At 37.6% G+C, this 20,956-nt stretch overlaps 1 protein-coding gene across 1 annotated transcript in view; it reads right to left on the bottom strand.

The window, feature by feature from the left end:
• ALDH1A1 (aldehyde dehydrogenase 1 family member A1) overlaps window positions 1-20,956 on the bottom strand; it is a 53,881-nt gene that overhangs the window by 20,384 nt on the left and 12,541 nt on the right. Inside the window, exons 2-6 of the mRNA XM_030877001.3 lie at window positions 14,563-14,667; window positions 6,543-6,683; window positions 4,340-4,469; window positions 2,691-2,752; window positions 1,017-1,145 (exon numbers count right to left, since the gene is read on the bottom strand). Of these exons, the coding sequence (XP_030732861.1) occupies window positions 1,017-1,145; window positions 2,691-2,752; window positions 4,340-4,469; window positions 6,543-6,683; window positions 14,563-14,667 (567 nt within the window). The remainder of the gene's footprint in view (window positions 1-1,016; window positions 1,146-2,690; window positions 2,753-4,339; window positions 4,470-6,542; window positions 6,684-14,562; window positions 14,668-20,956) is intronic.

Below are 20,956 nucleotides of genomic sequence, written 5' to 3'. Positions count from 1 at the left end.
TCAAAATGTCTCATTTTGACATCTCTTTTGCCTACTTTTAATTTGAAGTGAAGAATATTTTTACGATATGGATTCAGATTTCCTGAATTTTAAATTTCTAGGGACTAAAGCTTATTTTTTAAATATTGGTATAATATAAAGGACAATAACTTGTTTGCAAGAAAAAATATACTAAAACAATCTAGATAGCTGATGAAAATAAATTCTATGTGCTCTTTTGTCAGTTTTTGAGCAGGAAGGTAAATGCAGAGGAAACCGTAATAGAAAAGAGAATATAAAGGTATTCCCTCATTGGTGAATGAGTTTAGAAATAATGTAGCCCAATGCCACAAGCAAGCATATTAACTCAGAAGCCTCCAACCGTCAGATAGACTAGTTTAAGCTAGTTTAAATTTGTAGAATTTCCAGGCTGTTAGTTGCAGTTATATACCAACTTACAGTTCAACATTTGAAAGAAAATCATAGCAATTTCAACATGAACTTGCATTCATGGGTGTTGGGCAAAAGAAATAAAAAAAGTGATCATAAGGTGGCAGCTGGACATGAAGCTTCTGGTCTGGCTTCCTGTCCTCCTTTGGGCAGAGGTTCATTTGGGTTGACTGCCAAAAGTCCCTGCCAGCAGCTATGCTTAATGCGTCCCCACTGGACAGGAGCCATTGGCAGATAATGTAATTTACAGTAGCAACAGATGAAGTCTTCCTACTGTAAATCAGGACTACTGATTTCTTGCACATACTTTTTTTTTTTAAGATATTTGAAATACAACTTTATTCTGATTCTAAACGAAAAGAAATGGGAATGACAGTAACAAACAAGATTCCACCTCTCAATATCGTCATGTGACTGTAGCAGTCTTATATTTGAAACTCAAGGAGGAAACAGCTGTGTTCCAAAACAGCTAAATATGCAGGTCCAAAAAATAAAGGTTTTTTTTTTTAACGGCCACATTCACTCCAAAGCCCATCCATCTCCTTCAGCATCCAAAGATTAAACATATTTTGATTTAGGAAACGTACCTCTTTTATTAAAGATGCCATGTGAAGAGCAGTCAGAGGGGTTTGCTCTGCTGGTTTCACAACCACTGTGTTTCCGCAGCTGAGGGCAGGCCCTATTTTCCAAATGAGCATGACCAATGGGAAATTCCACTAGAAAGCAATATATAACAATAGATTCTTTGTATTGCTGAAAGCCACATTTGCTAATCTAACTTCCACATTATACACTCCCTGTAGACGTTAAACAAGAATTGTAGTAGTTTTGTTTAATCATCTGGTATATTCTAATTAAGTTCATTGCTCAAAGCAACTCATAAATGCAAAAAAAAAAAAAAACCCTCCAAACAAACTAGATACAGGAAGAGAGCAGGAGAAAGTCATAAAATTTTATCAAGTGCTGTTATTTTGAGTTCTTTTTCTACCAGGAAAAAAAATCACTGCATGGTTTAGAAATCAAGCCTTACTATTAAATATATTGTAAGTTACCTGTAAGGGTTTAAAAAATGTAATTATTCCTCCCTCCCTATAGGTCTTTAAATGTAACCATTTATCCAATAATAATATTTAGTAGTATTTAATTCCAAGACAAATATCTTGCTAAAGACACAGAAGTCTAGGGTTTGGAGGCTGACAGCTTGGTTCACATCAGCTCAATCACTGAGCAGCCATGTGAATTCAGACACGTTATATGCACTTTGTGTATGATTTCATCATCTATAAGTGCTGAAAACAGTCCTCTCTACTTCAGAAGGTTGTCCTGAGGATTCATAGAGAAAGTGGGCCAAATGTTTAATGCAGTGAATTGTTCATCACAGGCATACAGTAAATATTAACAATTCTTAGTATTCAGGATTATGTAGTTTTTATGGGTTTTATTGGGATTTTTGAACTAATGAGCAATTTCATTCAAAATGTTAATATGTGTACATATCAATCTCATTGGAGCAGAAGATAAGTCATTGCCACTTCCTCTTCTAAGAACATCAGGACATTTTATCATCTTTTCGTTTGGCCTTTTTGGCCTTTCTGAATATGTCAGTCAAAGTGAAATCATTGATAGTCTCCTATTTGTTGGACATAAAAGGAGATCTTCATGATTCTGCATAAAATGGTACTTTCTCTAAGAGGAATGTGGAGTATCAAAGCCTCTTATCTGAAGGTAGGATATATTCCATACTGTGCTCCAAATGCCTCTGGCACAGTTTCTTCCATTTAGTTAAGAAATTTCATTCAATTTGAACACTCTGGTTGCTACCATTCTCTATGTTGAGAAATCCCAATGAGGATATATTGATAGAAAGTGTTGGAGAGTGGTTGGCCATACTATACTTCACTGAAATGCTTGGCGTCTTGCACGATGACCACTTTGCTATGTACATGTAAAGCATGGGTCTTAAACAGAGTGCACAATACATCTTCTTAAAAACAAACCATAGAGTAAAAGGTTAAGGTTTGGTGATGCTGTATATGGAAACACACTCAAGAGATATGCCAGAATATAGATAGGTTTCTGGACTACTAGTTCGTATCCAAAGGGTACGGCCACAGAGAGACCCAAGTTCAACAATTACTATATTTGCTCCACATTTAGCAAATATCTAAGCATTCATTTGTGCCCAAGAAATCTTCATTAACAAAAGAAATAGAATTGGAACTCACTTTTTTTTAACTGAAAATTGTATGAGGGCAACTTACAGGAATGATTTGGCCACACACACCAATAGGCTCATTTCTTGTATAAGTAAAAAAGTTTCCATCTGAAAAATAAAACACACAATCATTTATAGACAAATGTGCTTGATATTCACAGAACGGTGGTTTGGGGCTGATGTGAGAGGAAGGTATAGACAATAATTTAAAAAAAAGAAAGAACATATCTCTGCTTATTTACAAAATGAAAAACTGAGCCCTCAAATAGTAATTTGAAATGAGAGGAACCATAAAACTGAGTTAGGTCAAAGCAAAGATGCACAATTGGAAAAGATCTGAACAATATTTATTCTATCTCTGATCTTATAGGAGGGCTACTTTCTAAATCATACTTGTTCTCAGTTTCCTTTCTTTCATGATAAAGGAAATAAAAGGTGTGTAACTAAGAAAGAAACTGTTAGAGTTCTGTTTCTGACAGCTCTGAGTTCTACCAGTAATTTTTTAAGTGCATAATATAATTTAAAAAATAGTAAAATTAAAATATAGTAGAATTAAAAAAATATCTCCCTGTGAGTGACAAGCCTTTCCTACTGGCTTGTTCTAAAAAGTCCTCTTCTTTTTGCCTGCCGAACAATAAAAGCAAGCTCTCTTAATCTATGAAAAAAAATGCCGGAAGTAAAGGACATTTCCATCTGGATTTGATTGATTCATGTGCCTCCAAGTTTGATGTGGTCATCCTGAGGTTGCACTGTGCTTTGTGTTCGTTCTAGTTCCCACAAAAGCTTCCTGGCTATCATAGCAAGAAGGCTACTTAATCAAGATCGATTTGTACTTTAAATGGTTTCTCCCATTTTATCAAAGGGTAAAGTAAAAGTTTCTGAAATAACCACAGTTCTTGGTCCCATCATGGTCTCACTCTCCCCTTTCCACTTCCTGGCTCTCACATCTAACCAGCGGGATGCTCCAGTTAGATTGGAAATGCACTTTGGGGCCAGTCCTGGAGGGTGTTGTATTTCCATAGTCAATACGTTTATATGAATTAAATTCTACTTGTAATGTTTTCCGACTCGATGCCTTTTCATATTCCTATCCCGTTGTGTACATACTCTATTAAGATACTAAAATGCATACACATTCACTCACACAAATTCTTAAGCCGTAAACACAGACCCATCTTTCTTTGAAACTATTTGAAACAAATCAATGTGAATTAGTTTGTTTAATTAGTCTGCTCTAACTATACTGAGTTAGACCAGGCACAGATGACCATAGCTGACTCATACTGGAACGTACAAAGAGGCTTAAATAATTACATTATAGAAAGGGTATAAATGTCACCATTGGAATAAAACCCAAATAAATAATTTCAGAGGCCAGCTCTGAAAAGTTTGAGTCCTTAGAGAGACAACTGCTTAAATCAGTAATTGTGGGCATACGAATGTTCTTACTTTAATATTTTCCAAAGTATCTATAGTGTTATCTTCTGCATAATTATGTTGAAACAATTTTAAAACCCATATGATGAATCTTAGCAGAACGTCCAGGTTCAGAACTGCATTGTCTCAAAGTCAAGAAGAAAATAATTCTGCCCTACTTGGTTGACATCTTTAAAAGGGAGAGTTTGGAATTTTTCATCTCTACAATAATCTCCTCACCCCTACCGTCACCCACGGTGGTTTCCCAAAGCTACTTACCAATGGGTATCGTGCGGCCCTGGATCTTGTCAGCCCAGCCTGCACAGTAGCGTAATGTTTTTATACAACCTCCTAAATCCATCAGATATGCATTGGAAAATAGTTTTCCACCATTCATTGACTCCATTGTCTGAAAAAGAGATCACACCCCAAATCTAAACTTCTACAGAAATTTTAGATTAAAAAAATAGTCAATATTTTGAGTAATCGTGTGCTAGAGAATTTTGAAAATACTAGAAGAAGTCCTGTAAGCAATCTTTTGTAACCTCCTCTTTTTAAAAAGGAGACTAAAAAAAGAGTTAAAAGGACTTGCTTAAGGCCATACCTGCTTAAGGACATAGCAAGATCTGGGTAGAAAAGGTAGTGAGATTCTGGTTTCTAAACCCTCGTGCCCTTCTATCTCATTCTGAACGTCCGCCAGTGAACCAGCTTTCTAGGAATTGGTCACAATTTGATATACACACAGCTTGTGAGAGTGGCACTTAGTCTCCTTAGTCAGATCAGAGTTCCAACAAGATTTCACTTATTGTATGATACAACTGTGGGTGACAATTTACTGTCAGTGACCATTAATAATGCCTCAATAATCATTTTTAATTTTTACATCCCATCTGGATATTCACACAAACTTAAGTAACCCCTGGATTTTTTTTTAATCCATGAGTTTCCTTCAACAAAAGTTTAAATTGTGAAACTCTGAGTTTTGCCACTAATATCAAAATTATTGTTTGAATGGTCAGGCTGTAAGGTTCGACATTTTCTAGTATAGTGCCCTAATGGTTTTAGGATGACGTATCTCTTCTTTTCTTCCTTTTCTTAAGCAGAACTGTAAAGACTTTGGGGCGTAATGTTCTGCTGGGGCAGGAGTGTACAGGTGATAAACTCTTAAATCAGTTCCTTATCTGTTGTACAGTCTTCTCTCTCTGCATTATATTGTATGCTACCTCAAAACTTTATCAAATATGATTTTTGTATGCTTACTCTTTCTTCCCCCTTTATGATCTTATGCTGACAGAGGCAGTCAACATTCTGTAATTCACAGATCGGATAAATTAGGGAAGGCAAGTTTTAACAAATTCTGCTTTCTTCCTGCAGGATGTTTTGGTTATGGTTGTTGTATTGTGTATAACTTCTAATTCCATATTTTTACATACTGTGAATTATGCTGAATCTTTGATTGGATAATAAATGGCCCTTTGATTAACTATAATTGCTAATGTTGATTTTAAAAAACATAAGCCTTTCTGTTGCCGCCAGTTAAGATTCTAAAGGTAGTAAAAACTTACTCTGAAATCTGATGTTGCTGTTGCTTTGTGTTAAATTGGCTTCTCTAGGAAAAAACAAGGAAACACCTCCCCCACCCATTTTATGTGCTGATTCATATAACTGCTGAAATGTGTTTTAAAAAGCAGTATACATAAAAATAACATTTTTATAAACACATGAATGGATTTTTCTTTATTATTCGCTCTTTCACCTATAAAAAGAACATAATTTATTCAAGACCATTGTGAACATGTACATTTCAGGAAAGGAAAAAGTGGCCATTTTATTAACTGTCTTGGTGGGCTAGATTATGGAGAAATAAGGTTTATTTTAAAGAAATATCCTGGGCACCTTTAACAAACTCCATGAGATTTTTTCACTTGAGGAGTTCAGTGGTCAAGTAAGTTCAAGAAAGCTGGTATATTATTCTAGGATCTTCATGCTGCATGTGACCTTATTTTATAAAGGCTCAGAAATTCTACAGTAAAGGAAAGAAACTTGTTTAATTTGATTTAACTCAGGGTCTGCCCTGGTGGTGCAGTGGTTAAGACTCCACGCTCCCAATGCAGGGGGCCTGGGTTTGATCCCTGGTCAGGGAACTAGATCCCACGTGCATGCCGCAACTAAGGAGCCCGCCTGCCACAACTAAGACCCAGTGCAACTAACTAAATAAATAAATAAAGCAAAAAAAACCAATGTTTAGACTGTAGACTCTATTCTGGGAGTAGACATTAACGTCATCTAAAACCAGAGTGCAGATTACTTACTATCCGAGAATAAGCTCAATGGTACCATTCATATACAAGAGCTGGTAGAAGTCTTTTTGTTTTATTTGTAGAGAGTATATAGTGAACACTAAAATTAAAACAACTCACCAATCCAAACAATGAACGCTTTCTAGAGATTTTGAGTTCTGCGTAGTTCGGTTAATACTCACTGCCAGAAGCAGACGATCTCTTTCGATTAAATCAGCCAACTTGTTTATTAGCCGTCCTCTCTCTGAAGCATCCATAGTACGCCATGGAGAGCCAATCTGAAAAGACTGTCTTGCGGCCTTCACTGCTTTGTCAACATCCTCCTGCAAGTCAAAGAATTCAATTCGTGGGCTAAATATATTAGCAAATCCAGTGGCGATAACCCTATAAAATACACTAAAACTCCTCATAAGCTGTGTCTTCATCAGCCTAATTCCAGCATACTGTACAAACTCAACTACCATATATTGGAATTATACCTGCTGCCTACTCTTTGGAATGATGAGTACCACACACATAGCACATGCTTGATTTCCTAGAATAGAAATATTATATTTTAATAGTTCCTTTTATTGGCGTGCTTACCATATATCAGGTAATGTTCTGATTGCTTTATGAGTTAATTAAATTAACTCATTTAATTCTTTTTTTGTTTTGTTTTGTTTTTTGTGGTACGTGGGCCTCTCACTGTTGTGGCCTCTCCTGTTGCGGAGCACAGGCTCCGGACACGCAGGCTTAGCGGCCATGGCTCACGGGCCCAGCTGCTCCGCGGCACGTGGGATCTTCTCGGACCAGGGCACGAACCCGTGTCCGCTGCATCGGCAGACGGACTCTCAACCACTGCGCCACCCGAGAAGCCCTCATTTAATTCTTAATAATTTTATGAGACAGATACGTTCCCCATTTTAGAGATGAAGAAACTGAAGCAAAGAGAAAGAGGAGATTTGCCCAAGCTCAATAGCTGAAAGTGGCTGAACTGTGTTTTAAAAGGAGCCCAGCTGACTGTAGAGTCTTTGCTCTTCACCACTGCATTTTACTGCTGTGGTGATTGGTTTGTCAAGAGTTCCAGGGAAAGCTCAAGATCTAAAATAGTGAATATCTTCTTGGATCTCTGGTGACTTTAAGGGCTGTGTACTCTAATGAAGAACCTACTGAAGGGTGAATAAGAACTGTGTTTTGCTGTTGAAGAGTAAACATTATAAACATGTGCTCATTCCTCTTGTTCAGAGGGAAAAAGGCACAGAGGCAGCGGGTCTGGTATAGAGAAAGGGCAGTATATTACAACCTCTCATTTCCCAACTAGGTACAAAGAGTTCCTTTCATTCCCTAACTAGGTAAAGAAATCAGTTTCTTATTATTAAGGCACTGCTTAAAATTACATTAATTCAAGCAAAAGTCAAATAATTGAGTCATTTCACACTCAGTCTTCTTGCCGTCTCTCATCTGTCCTCACTCATACTCTTGTTTCTGAACTGGTTTATTCCTCCTGTTCTTTCCTAGTCTGCCTCAGTTAAATACTTTCCCTGGCCACTCATTCCCATAGATCTTTGTTCAGATCCCATTTGAGCGCCTATAGAATACACCTACTACAAAATTCACTACCTCTTCCATTACTACTTTGTCTTTTTTCTTCCTCCATCAAATCAGCTGCAAACACTTTAAAGGCATAGATTTTCCCAATCTTCTTTTGCTTATCAGTCTGGTCACTACATGGAGCTATATAAGCTCCACAAATCATGGTACCTCTTAGGCCAGTGGGTTGTCTTTTGTGCAGGAGCCATAGTTTCCTTAAAGAATCTGAAGGGAAAATTGTCCTAAATTTTTTTAAGTTGCTCAAATTAAGCTGAACCCATTTAACGATGATACCTCCCCCTTTGGGAGGCATGGATCTCAGATTAATATTCCCTGCCTTTGATTATATTTAGTCAAGAAGTCCCAAACTGGGAATTCCCTGGTGGTCCAGTGGTTAGGACTCCACACTTCCACTGCAGGGACATGGGTTTGATCCCTGGTTGGAGAATAAAGATCCCACGTAGCGCCACCAAAAAAAAAAAAAAAAAAGAATCCCAAACTTACAAGTCTGCATATTAAAATACAAGAAAAGTAAATTATTTTTACATTATTTATCACCACACTAAGATGATCTTGGGCCAGAGGGACATTTTAGAAGTATAATTTGGTCTGATTAAGTGATAATATTATCACAATACAGACTACAAGCAAACATTCTTTCACTGTAACCATCACACACTTGTGTATCTTTTCTTTTTTAAAAAATTTTTTAAATTTAATTTTATTTATTTTTTTATACAGCAGGTTCTTATTAGTCACTTGTGTATCTTACTGTCTAACTTTTGAGAGAATAGTGATTATGTACAATAAAATACATGTATTCTTACTCTCCCTCCCTGAGATATATGTATACAGTCGTATTTTGGGCATTCAGTTAATCACATTGATTGCTTATATTTGGACATTGTGTTATGCCATAGGTTCTCACCTTTTCCAAATTACATTGGAAGAGCACTGTTGAAAAAAATTAAAAAGCAAACCACAAGAATCTGAAATTGCCAGCATGACCTGTGGATACCACAGCTTATAAAATACATTCTGCTCTGTGTTTAAAAAAGTCTGTGTGACACAGCTTTCGTATGGATCCTTGTGCTCCGTGTTCCCTCATCAGCCTTAGCCAAATATGGTTTATCATAGGCATCCTGGGCTCTCAAAGGGATATGGAGTAATTGGCTTCAAGACAAGGAACTCTGCCATATGGAAAATATGTTCCTGGAGAATGCTGCTATAAATACAGACGTTTTTGTATCGTGCTTCTCCTTTTCTCATATATTTTATCTTGCTGGCACAGAAATAGAATAATGGTAGGTAATATATAGGTCTGGAACAAAACAACCCTGATCTGAATTCTGGTTCCTCACCTATTAGCTATGTAAGCTTTGACGCATCCATCTATTCATTCATCCGTCTCTCTAAAGATTTGCTAAACACTCTATTCTGTAGCATTCTTATCATAAGGCTGCTAACGATAAAGTAGTGAAGTAAAGAGACTGGCCTTTTGAAAATTCCAGTTGTGTGGGAGAAACATACAACCAAATAATCACATCATTATTATAAACCATGAGAAATATTCTGAAGTGAACTATATTGTGATATGACTTCTCTCACCTTTGGTTTTCTTATCTTTAAAATAGGGATAATGTACCTCATGGAGTTGTGCTGAAGATTAAATAAGGTGACACTTGAAACACATTTTCTGTGACAGACATTATGTTAACTGTTCATTAAATGGTAGTAAGTGCTATTGGAATCAGAGCAGTCAAAACAACCTTAAAATAACTCTCAGCAGTTGTAGTGTGTTTTAATCCTTCCTTTCAGTTTTCACTGCCCTGTATTATTTTAGGCTGTCATTATCTCGTATGGTTGCTAGCCTTCCTAAGTCCATTTTCTTCTCTCCCCAAACTGTCTTGCCTATTGCTACCAGGCTAATCTTCCTCAAATAATTTGACCTTATCACTTTCCCTTTCCAATATTTGCAAATGCCCCCTTAGCCCACAGTCCTTGGGTCAGACTTCTCTTTCTGATTTTCAAAGCCTAGCATTTTGGGGCCCCACTTCACCTACTCAAACTTGTGCTCACATTTTTTCTACTCTGTCTGGCCCAACTACTTCTCACCTTTGCTCCTATAATTCTCCTCGCCTAGAATGTTCTACCAGCACACCCCTTTCCTTTCAAAGTCCTACATATTCTTTAAGACCCAGCTCAAATATCACAACCTACCTACACCCTTGCCAGATTAATCCAGCTTGATAATAGCTACTAGTTAAGAGCTTACTAAGTTCCTGGCACTATGCTAAACCCTTTATAACCCCACAGTTACTGCTATAGTTAAGCATCACAGACCTTGTTTTATAGGACATGAAATCTAGCAGATAGTAGAACCAAAATTTAGTCCCAAATCTGACTCCAAAATCCAGTTGTATAGCTCTTCAAGGCTATCCTGATAATGATCTCATTTGCAATGAATACTCACTGCTATCTTTATTATAAGCTATAATACTTCTTACTATTTGGGTCTACAATAGGCAGGTTATAAATATTTAATAAGTTTATTATGCATCTTATAAACTCATTATGTTACATTGGTTTTATATAAGCATGCTCCTTATAGAAATAATTTTCTTATATTGATATTTACAAAATAATTCATATCGTAATTGATTCCATTATATAACAAAGCTTTTACATTAACCAAAACTATTAGGCATAAGGGGTTTTTGTAAATTATTATTATTATTATTTTTATTCCAAGACTACTATTTCTTGGATTTTTAATCCAGGACTAGCATTTCCAAGGACATAATTTTTTAACTAACTAGAAAACAATTTGATACCATTAACTCAGATTTTCTACCATCAATAATACTTTTACCTTATAGTGTTTAAAATGTTCCTTTTTGAAGTAGGGACCACAAGTTGAAAAGATGAAATTAAGGAAGGACTGAACTCTTCCATCCCTCCCAGACCATGCATTTCCATATGAAATTTGTTCAGATTTGGAGAAAGTAGTTATCAGACCAGTTTTACACCTGTCATAGGCATTTACTTTAATGGACATTTACTTTTATCCCCACCAATTATTTGTTAGGTCATGCTTTAGTATTAAAAGCAGTTTTCGGGATTAGTCAATATAGCCCAAAAGAGCCACTGAAGTGAAAAGAAAACAGTTCCCACCCCCATCTGTGCTTTTCTTTGTAACCTGCATTTGTTCTTGCCCTTCCTCCTTTCTTTATAGTACCATTGAAAGGCGGTATGTAGCCCATTGTTAGCTCCATTCTACTCATCAATTAAATCCTTAAAACCTCTTGGCTCATTATCTAAAGAGTCAGTTCCAGAATATTAGGTTTACTGTGACCATGTAATTTACTAGATTTGTACCTTTCACTAAGCAACGTTGGAAGTTACTATACATTTGTCAGCAAAATTGTGAGAACAGCAGTAAAATTATTTTAAAGCAAATGCTGGTAGATCATTTCAAAAAAGAATATGACGACAAGAGCACTGGATCTTAAGCAAACAATTGCTTACTATGGACAGTTTATACCATAAACAATCTAACTTGAGAGATCAAGTATCCAGCCAACTCCATTAGCACGGTGACCTGATTTGAAGCTTTGCTGGACTTTAATGAATGTTTTTAAACCACATTTGCCCAGACAGTTCTGCCCTAGTAAGAGCAGGAATAATTGTCAATAAGCAGAGAGCAAATAGATATCAAATATTTTTAAAGCTTCAGGTGTGATCATCAGCTTTCCCTCACTACACTTTAGGAAAAGAGTAAATCTCACCAATGATACCAAGAAAAGTCCTCAGATTGCCTGACAAGATTTCACCTGGAATTCCAGGCACAGATTTGTTTTACTGAGGAAACTAATCTCAGAAGCTAGTGGCAAAGCAAGATGTCCAAGGCCCAAGAGCTAAAGCATCAAGAATTGTTTTTTTCTTTCGTTAATGCAAACTGCACACAGTCTGCAGTCTCCCTCCTGAGTGGCATTTATACCTCTGGAGAGAAAGCGTAGGCAGCTGTCAGGGGCTCAGCTCTGCCCTCATCTTGTCCTTTATTGCTTTTCCCACCTCTTCAGGGTTGTCAGAGCCACTCAAGCAACTAGAAGGACATTTGAGGTCACGTAATTCTGGGTAGACCTCTAGAAGTCTATGATAAAAACTATTCTTTATTGAATGTGAAGAATCAATTTTTCTCTGATTTCTGGGAATGCCTAATAGGACCCAGGGTTCTGGGTTTCCTAGAGCACATTGCTAGGGATCATCAGTATTTTTCTGCCTAAGTTTGGTCTTGTGCCATTTCATAGAGTTGCAGAGTGATGATCATAGCACAGTTTCCAATCATCAACTTTCTTACCTGTCAAAACCCATGCTTCCTCTTAAATGCTAACACCTGAGAGGAGATACAGCTTACAATTTAATACATTAGTTCAGTGGTTATCAAGGTGTATTCCCTACCTTTACCCCAAACAGCAGCATCAGCATCAGCTAAGAATTTGTCAGAAACACAAATTCTCAGGTCTCACTCTAGAATTATTGAAACAAACTCAGGGTGGATAGGGTCCAGGGATCTGTGTTTAACAAGCCTTCCAAGAAGTTCTAAAGCAACCAAAATTTCAAGAATCACTGCTTTAGTCAGTAGTCATTTTAGTACTAGATTCCTAAGGTAAGGTGTATGAGGTATATGGAAACAAAGCTTGATGAAAGAGAAAATGATTTCATTTATCCATTATCTATAGGGTGTTAGATACCATGGGCATAAAGGTGAGATGTAATGTCAATCTCTACAAGAAGCATATGGTCTCAGACAAATTAACCAATAAGCAGTAAAACACAAGGGATAGAATATAAGTATAAGTGATGTTCTGTAATGACATAGAAGAGAGCAATTCTACCTGCAAAGGTTAGAGAAGGCTTTAAAGAAGTGTAATACCTACAATGATTGAGGCTACATTATATGCCTGGCACTGTTAAAACACTACGTATTTTCTTATTTAAGCTCCCCCAAGTTTTTCCTATCTCCCTGTTTTGCACAAAAAGGAACAGGAACTCAAAGAGGGTAAATGGTAAATGAAAATGTGGAACTTCTGTGTCCTTACCACAGATGGTGACTTGAACTAGGTCTCAAGGACTGCACTGTGGCTGTGGCCCAGAGGCAGCGATCAACATGCAATGTTTGGGGCATGGTACTGGGCACCGTAAGGTTGGAACTCTTACATTGATGAGGAAAAATGGAAGCCAGAAACAAAGGTTTCCCCCACACCCCCCAGAGGCAATGAGAAGCCCTTGAAGAATTTATGCACGGGTGAACTCTGATATATAGAAAGTGAAATCTGAAAGCAGGTGACGTGTGTCTCCATTCTATGTTGCTTCTACTTCTCAAGCTGCTGACCCCTCTGTCTACACTCTGCATCCTTGCCCCTTGAGGCATGGGTCTTATTTCTTCTGATAACACTGCAACCTGAATCCAGGGCCTTTCCTAAATCCCAAAGAGCCCCTCAGGTCTATCACTATTTTCAAAAAGGTTTGCAAGGTGTAATACCTTGAGATTAGTTGATTGGGAAGAAGATAGCAAAAGAATGGAGACAGGACAGGAACACATGATTGCTACCATGAACTGAACATAGTGTCGGAAGTAGTATTATCCTTGGATTTTGCTGACTTCATCTTCCAATAAGTAGTCTTTTCATGCTGCAAAATATTTTACCTCTTTATATCTTATATAACAGAAATTAAAAGCTTGATAACATCTGGACAGCTAAAGACCAGAAAAATCATTTCAAATTAGACCATATGCTTTTTAAGGTATGTGTTGAGATAAAAATTCTGAAGGCTTTTATACTCTCTTCACTCCCTGGCCTATTTAATATTACCCTCTCTTTTATAATAATCACAAGGTAAGGCAGTAGCCCTGCCAGACACAGGCTCCGGGGACAGAAGCACAGCAGCTGAATGCTGATTTCATTATTTATTAGCAATATCTTCTTGAGTAAATTACTCAACCTTTTCATTCTGCTGTTTCATCATCATTTGTAAAAGTGGCTAACAGCAGTACGTAGGGTTGCTTTGTGTATTAAATTTTTTTTTAATTTGTATTAAAAATTATCATTATAAAAGTTAATTTTTGTTGTTAGTATTATTAGCTAGCAAGCAACAACACTTAATTTGTGATTCAATTTAAGTCACTTTAAAATTCAATTTTTAAGGTACTGATCAATATAAATTCAATGATTTTTAATGAAATAACTTGGCAATGTATCATTACAAAAGCCCTATATTAAGATTTTTTAGTTTCCTTTTGCAACTTAAAAAATTTTGTATGAATAAAGGATTTCTCTGCTTTTTAAATGTATGACCACTCACTTCATATGCAGTCTATTTGTACAATAAATACAGACACTATTTCAATTGAAAAGCAAGGAAAATAATATGAAAAGAATCACCACACCCAGAAGCACAAGCACAGGCTCATCATCATTGCATGACTAGTGAGTACCCATTATGTACCAAGAACATTTCCCCAGATGACCTGGAAACCATGTTTTCATGACATGTCTGTTTGAACATGGAAGGAGATTGGGAGCTCAGAATGGTGGCATAAAATGGAACTAGTGTTATAAAACTTACCTTATCTCCTTCTTCTACCTCGCATAGTTTCTCCTCAGTTGCAGGATTAAAGACTGGAAATTTCTTGCCACTCACTGAACTATGCCATTCATTGTTTATGAATATCTGCAGAGAAGGAGAAAAGGTAAATAAAAAGGTATTTAAGGGCAGAGTCAAGATGGCGGTGTGGGAAGACATGGAGTTAGCATCTCCCCACAACTAGGGTGACTGCCAGCTGCTGGTGGGGGACTCTGACGCCCAAGGAGACGGAAGGAACCCCAGAGTGAACCGGTAGGATGTAGGGGGACTGAGGGGGGAGGGGAAGTGGAGGCCAGACAGGATCGGTGCCCCTGAGGCCAGGGAGATCAGGAGAGGCAGGTAGGAGAGACTCTCTGGGAAGAGCGGGAGAGGAGCGAAGGGAGATTGCCTGGCCCACTTGGGCACAGGGAGCCTGCTGAGCTCCTGGGTTGATCCCCTGCCCTCCAAAGCCCCCTCCAGGCCATGTGTGTCCTTGGGGGCATAGGAGGGAGGCTCGGGGAGATCAGGAGAGGCAGGCGGGAGGGGCCCTCCCAGACCCCAGACCAGAGGAGCAGTAGGGGAGAGAAGGACATTTTCCCCGCCCACTCAAGCCCAGGAAGCCTGCTGGGCTCCCAGGTGAGGTCCCCTGCCCTCTGAGACCAGGGGTGGGGGGCACGCCTGTGCCCCTTCTGTTCCTTGAGCCTAAGCCCCGCCCTCCCATGCCCCCAGGGCCTTTTCCAGCCCTGTGGGTCCTGAGCACTGGCCCCACCCACCATTCAAACCTCACCCTTGCTTAGGCCCCACCCTCCACAGCCAAGGCCTTCCCCCCCTTTTCTTTCTTTTCCCTCCTCCTCTTTTTTACTATTGTGGCACTGATGTACCTTCCAGTTGTTGATTCATCTATATTTTTAGTTTTACATTCTTTCTAACATATCTGTTACTTTCCTAGTCTAATTTTATTTTTTACTTTGTTATTGTTTTGGGTTTTTTTTTTTTTTGCCACACCACACGGCTTGAGGGATCTCGGTTCATGGAGCCCGGGGTCGGGTGGAAGCTCCATGAACTTGGAGCTCCAAGTCCAACACACTGGACTAACAGAGAACCTCAGACCCCAGGGAATATATTCATCAGAGTGAAGTCTCACAGAAGTCCTCATCTCAGCACCAAGACCCAGCTCTACTCAATAGCCTATGAACTCCAGTGTTGGAAGCCTCAGGCCAAACAACCAGTAAAACAGGAACACAATCCCACTCATCAAAAAAAAAAGATGAGATGGCAAAATAATGTCACAGATGAAGGAACAAGGTGAAAACCAACAAGACTAAATAAATAAAGAGGAAAGAGGCAATCTACCTGAAAAAGAATTCAGAGTAATGATAGTAAAGATGATCCAGAATCTCAGAAATAGAATGGAAGCATGGATTGAGAAAATACAAGAAATGTTTAACAAAGATCTAGAAGAACTAAAGAACAAACAAACAGAGATGAACAACACAATACCTGAAATGAAAAATACACTAGAAGGAATCAATAACAGAATAACTGAGGCAGAAGAACGAATAAGTGAGCTGGAAGACAAAATAGTGGAAATAACTGCCGAGGAGCAGAATAAAGAAAAAAGAATGAAAAGAATTGAAGACAATCTCAGACACCTCTGGGACAACACTAAATGCACCAACATTCAAATTATAGGGGTCCCAGAAGAAGAAGAGAAAAAGAAAGGGTCTGAGAAAATATTTGAAGAGATTATAGTGGAAAACTTCCCTAACATGGGAAAGGAAATAGTCACCCAAGTCCAGGAAGCACAGAGAGCCCCATACAGGATGAACCCTAGGAGAAACACACCAAGACATATATTAATCAAACTAACAAAAATTAAGTTCAAAGAAAAAATATTAAAAGCAGCAAGGGAAAACCAAAAAATAACATACAAAGGAATCCCCATAAGGTTATCAGCTGATTTTTCAGTGGAAACTCTGCAGGCCAGAAGGGAGTGGCAGGATATACTTAAAGTGATGAAAGCGGAAAAACCTGCAACCAAGATTACCCAGCAAGGATGTCATTCAGATTCGATGGAGAAGTTAAAAGCTTTTCAGACAAGCAAAAGCTGAGAGAATTCAGCACCACCAAACCAGCTTTACAACAAATGCTAAAGAAATTTCTCTAAGCAGTAAACACAAGAGAAGAACAAGACCCACAAAAACAAACCCAAAACAATTAAGAAAACGGTAATAGGAATATACATATCTATAATAACCTTGAATGTAAGTGGATTAAATGCTCCAACCAAAAGACACAGGCTTGCTGAATGGATACAAAAACAAGACCTATCTATATGCTGTCTACAAGAGACCCACTTCAGACCTAGGGACACATAGAGACTGAAAATGAGGGGATGGAAAAAGATATTCCATGCAAATGGAAATCAAAAGAAAGCTGGAGTAGCAATACTCGTATCAGATAAAATAGACTTTAAAATAAAGACTGTTACAAGAGGTAAGAAGGGACACTACATAATGATCAAAGGATCAATCCAAGAAGAAGATATAACAATTATAAATGTTTATGCACCCAACATAGGAGAAATTCAATACATAAAGAAAATGCTAACAACCATGAAAGGAGAAATCAACAGTAACAAAATAATAGTAGGGGACTTTAACACCCCAATTACACCAATGGACAGATCATCCAAACAGAAAATAAATAAGGAAACACAAGCTTTAAATGACACAAGACCAGATAGATCTAACTGACATTTATAAAACATTCCACCCAAAAGTGACAGAATACACTTTCTTCTCAAGTGCACACAAACATTTTCCAGGATACATCACATCTTGGGTCACAAATCAAGCCTCGGAAAATTTAAGAAAATTGAAATTGTATCAAGCATTTATTCTGACCACAACGTTATGAGATTGGAAATCAATTACAGGGAAAAACACTGTAAGAAACAAAAATACATGGAGGCTAAAGAGTGTGCTACTAAATAATCAAGAGATCTCTGAAGAAATCAAAGAAGAAACAAAGAAATACATAGAAACAAGTGACAACAAAAACATGACGACCCAAAACCTATGGGATGAAGCAAAGGCAGTTCTAAGAGGGAAGTTTACAGCAATTCAGTCTCACCTCAAGAAACAAGAAAAATCCCAAATAAACAATCTAATGCTACACTTAAATCACTTGAGAAAGAAGAAGAGAACGCAAAGTCAGTAGAAGGAAAGAAATCATAAAGATCAGAGCAGAAATAAATGAAATAGAAATGAAGAAAATAATAGCAAAGATCAATAAAACTAAAAGCTGGTTCTTTGAGAAGATAAACAAAATTGATAAACCCTTAGCCAGACTCATCAAGAAAAAAAGGGAGAGGACGCAAATCACTAAAATTAGAAATGAAAAAGGAGAAATCACAACTGACTGCAGAAATACAAAGGATTATAAGAGACTACTACATACAATTATATGCCAATAAAATGGAGAACCACAAAGAAATGGACAAATTCTTGGAAAGGTACAATTTTCCAAGACAGAACCAGGAAGAATTAGAAAATATAAACAACCTATCACAAGTAATGAAATTGAAACCATAATGAAAAATCTTCCAACAAACAAAAGTCTAGGACCAGATGGCTTCACAGGCGAATTCTATCAAACACTTAGAGAAAAGCTAGCACTGATCCTTCTCAAACTCTTCCAAAAAATTGCAGAGGGAGGAGAAACACTCCCAAATTCATTCTACGAGGCCACCATCACCCTGATACCAAAAGCAGACAAAGATGTCACAAAGAAAGAAAACTTCAGGCCAATATCACTGATGAACATAGATGCAAAAATCCTCAACAAAATACTAGCAAACAGAATCCAACAACACAGTAAAAGGATCATACACCATCATCAAATGGGATTTATCCCAGGGATGCACGGATTTGTCAATATATGCAAATCAATCAGTGTGATACAACATATGAACAAACTGCAGAATAAAAAATCATATGATCATCTCAATAGGTGCAGAAAAAGCTTTTGACAAAATCCAACACCCATTTATGATAAAAAACTCTCCAGATAGTGGGCATAGAGGGAAACTACCTCAACATAATAAAGGCCATATATGACAAACCCACAGCAAGCATCATACTCAATGGTGAAAAACTAAAAGCATTTCCACTAAGATCAGGAATAAGACAAGTATGTCCACTCTCACCACTCTTATTCAACAAGGTTTTGGAAGTCCTAGCCGTGGCAATCAGAGAAGAAAAAGAAATAAAAGGAATACAAATTGTAAAAGAAGAAGTAAAATTGTCACTGTTTGCAGGTGACATGATACTATACATAGAAAATCCTAAAGACGCCAACAGAAAACTACTAGAACTAATGAATGAATTTGGTAAGGTTGTAGGATACAAAATTAATGCACAGAAATCTCTGGCTTTCCTATACACCAACAACAAAAACTCAGAAATAGAAATTAAGTAAACACTCCCATTTACCACTGCAACAAAAAGAATAAAATACTGAGGAATAAACCTGCCTAAGGAGGCAAAAGACTTACTCAGAAAACTACAAAACACTGATGAAAGAAATCAAAGGTGACATAAACAGATGGAGAAATATACCATGTTCTTGGATTGGAAGAATCAACACCGTGAAAATGTGTATACTACCCAAAGCAATCTACAGATTCAGTGCAATCCCTATCAAACTACCAGTGGCATTCTCCACAGAATTAGAACAAAAAATCTTACAATTCGTATGGAAACAAAAAAGACCCCGAATAGCCAAAGCAATCTTGAGAAAGAAAAACAGAGTTGAAGAAATCATCTCCCTGACTCCAAACTATACCACAAAGCTACAGTAATCAGGACAGTATGATACTGGCACAAAAACAGAAATATAGATCAGTAGTACGGGATAGAATGCCCAGAGATAAACCCACGCACATATGGGCACCTAATTTACGACAAAGGAGGCAAGAACATACAGTGGAGAAAAGACAGCCTCTTCAATAAGTGGTGCTGGGAAAACTGGACAGCTACATGTAAAAGAATGAAATTAGAACACTCCCTAACACCATACACAAAAATAAACTCCAAATGGATTAAAGACTCAAATGTAAAACAGACACTATAAAACTTTTAGAGGAAAACATAGGAAAAACACTCTTTGACATAAACCACAGCAAGATCTTTTTTGACCCACCTCCTAGAGTGACAGAAATAAAAAAAATTAATAAACAAATGGGACTTAAAAGCCTTTGCACAGCAAAGGAAACCATAAACAAAACAAAAAGACAACCCTCAGAATTGGAGAAAATATTGCAAATGAATCAACAGACAAAGGATTAATCTCCAAAATACACAAACAGCTCATGGAGCTCAATATCAAAAAGACAAACAACCCAATCCAAAAATGGGTGGAAGATCTAAACAGACATTTGACCAAGGAAGATAAAGATGGCCAAGAGGCACATGAAAAAATGCTCAACATCACTAATTATTAGAGACATGCAAATCAAAACTACAATGAGGTATCACCTCACGCCAGTCAGAATGGCCATTATCAAAAAACCTAGAAACAATAAATTCTGGAAAGGGTGTGGTGAAAAGGGAACCCTCCTACACTGTTGGTGGGAATGTAAATTGATACAACCACTATGGAGAAGAGTATGGAGTTTCCTTAAAAAACTAAAAATAGATCTACCATATGACCCAGCACCCCACCACTGGTCATATACCCTGAGAAAACCATAATTCAAAAAGAGACATGCAGCACAATGTTCATTGCAGCACTCTTTACAATAGCCAGGACATGGAACCAACCTAAATGTCCATCAGCAGATGAATGGATAAAGAAGATATGGCACATATATACAATGGAATATTTCTTAGCCATAATAAGAAACAAAATTGAGTTATTTGTAGTGAGGTAGATGGACCTAGAGTCTCTCATGCAGAGTGAAGTAAGTCAGAAAGAAAAAAACAAATACCATGTGCTAACACATATACGTGGAATCTAAAAAAAAAAAAAAATGGTACTGATGAACTTAGTTGCAGGGCAGGAATAAAGAGGTAGGCATAGAGAATGGACTTGAGGACATGGGGTGGGAGGGTGAAGCTGGGGTGAAGTGAGAGTAGCATCGACATATATACTCTGCCGAATGTAAAATAGTTGGCTGGTGGGAAGCAGCAGCATAGCACAGGGAGATCAGCTCGGTGCTTTGCGATGACCTAAAGGGGTGGCATAGGGAGGATGAGAGGGAAGCTCAAGAGGGAGGGGATATGGGGACATGTGTATGCATATGGCTGATTCGCTTTTTTGTGCAACAGAAACTAACATGATATTATGAAGCAATTATACTCCAATAAAGACCTATTTTTTAAAAAGACATTTA

Source organism: Globicephala melas, chromosome 6 (assembly GCF_963455315.2).
Source record: "Globicephala melas chromosome 6, mGloMel1.2, whole genome shotgun sequence".
In the NCBI taxonomy this organism is placed as follows: Eukaryota; Metazoa; Chordata; class Mammalia; order Artiodactyla; family Delphinidae; genus Globicephala; species Globicephala melas.
This window is presented reverse-complemented; position numbering and strand designations above follow the sequence as displayed.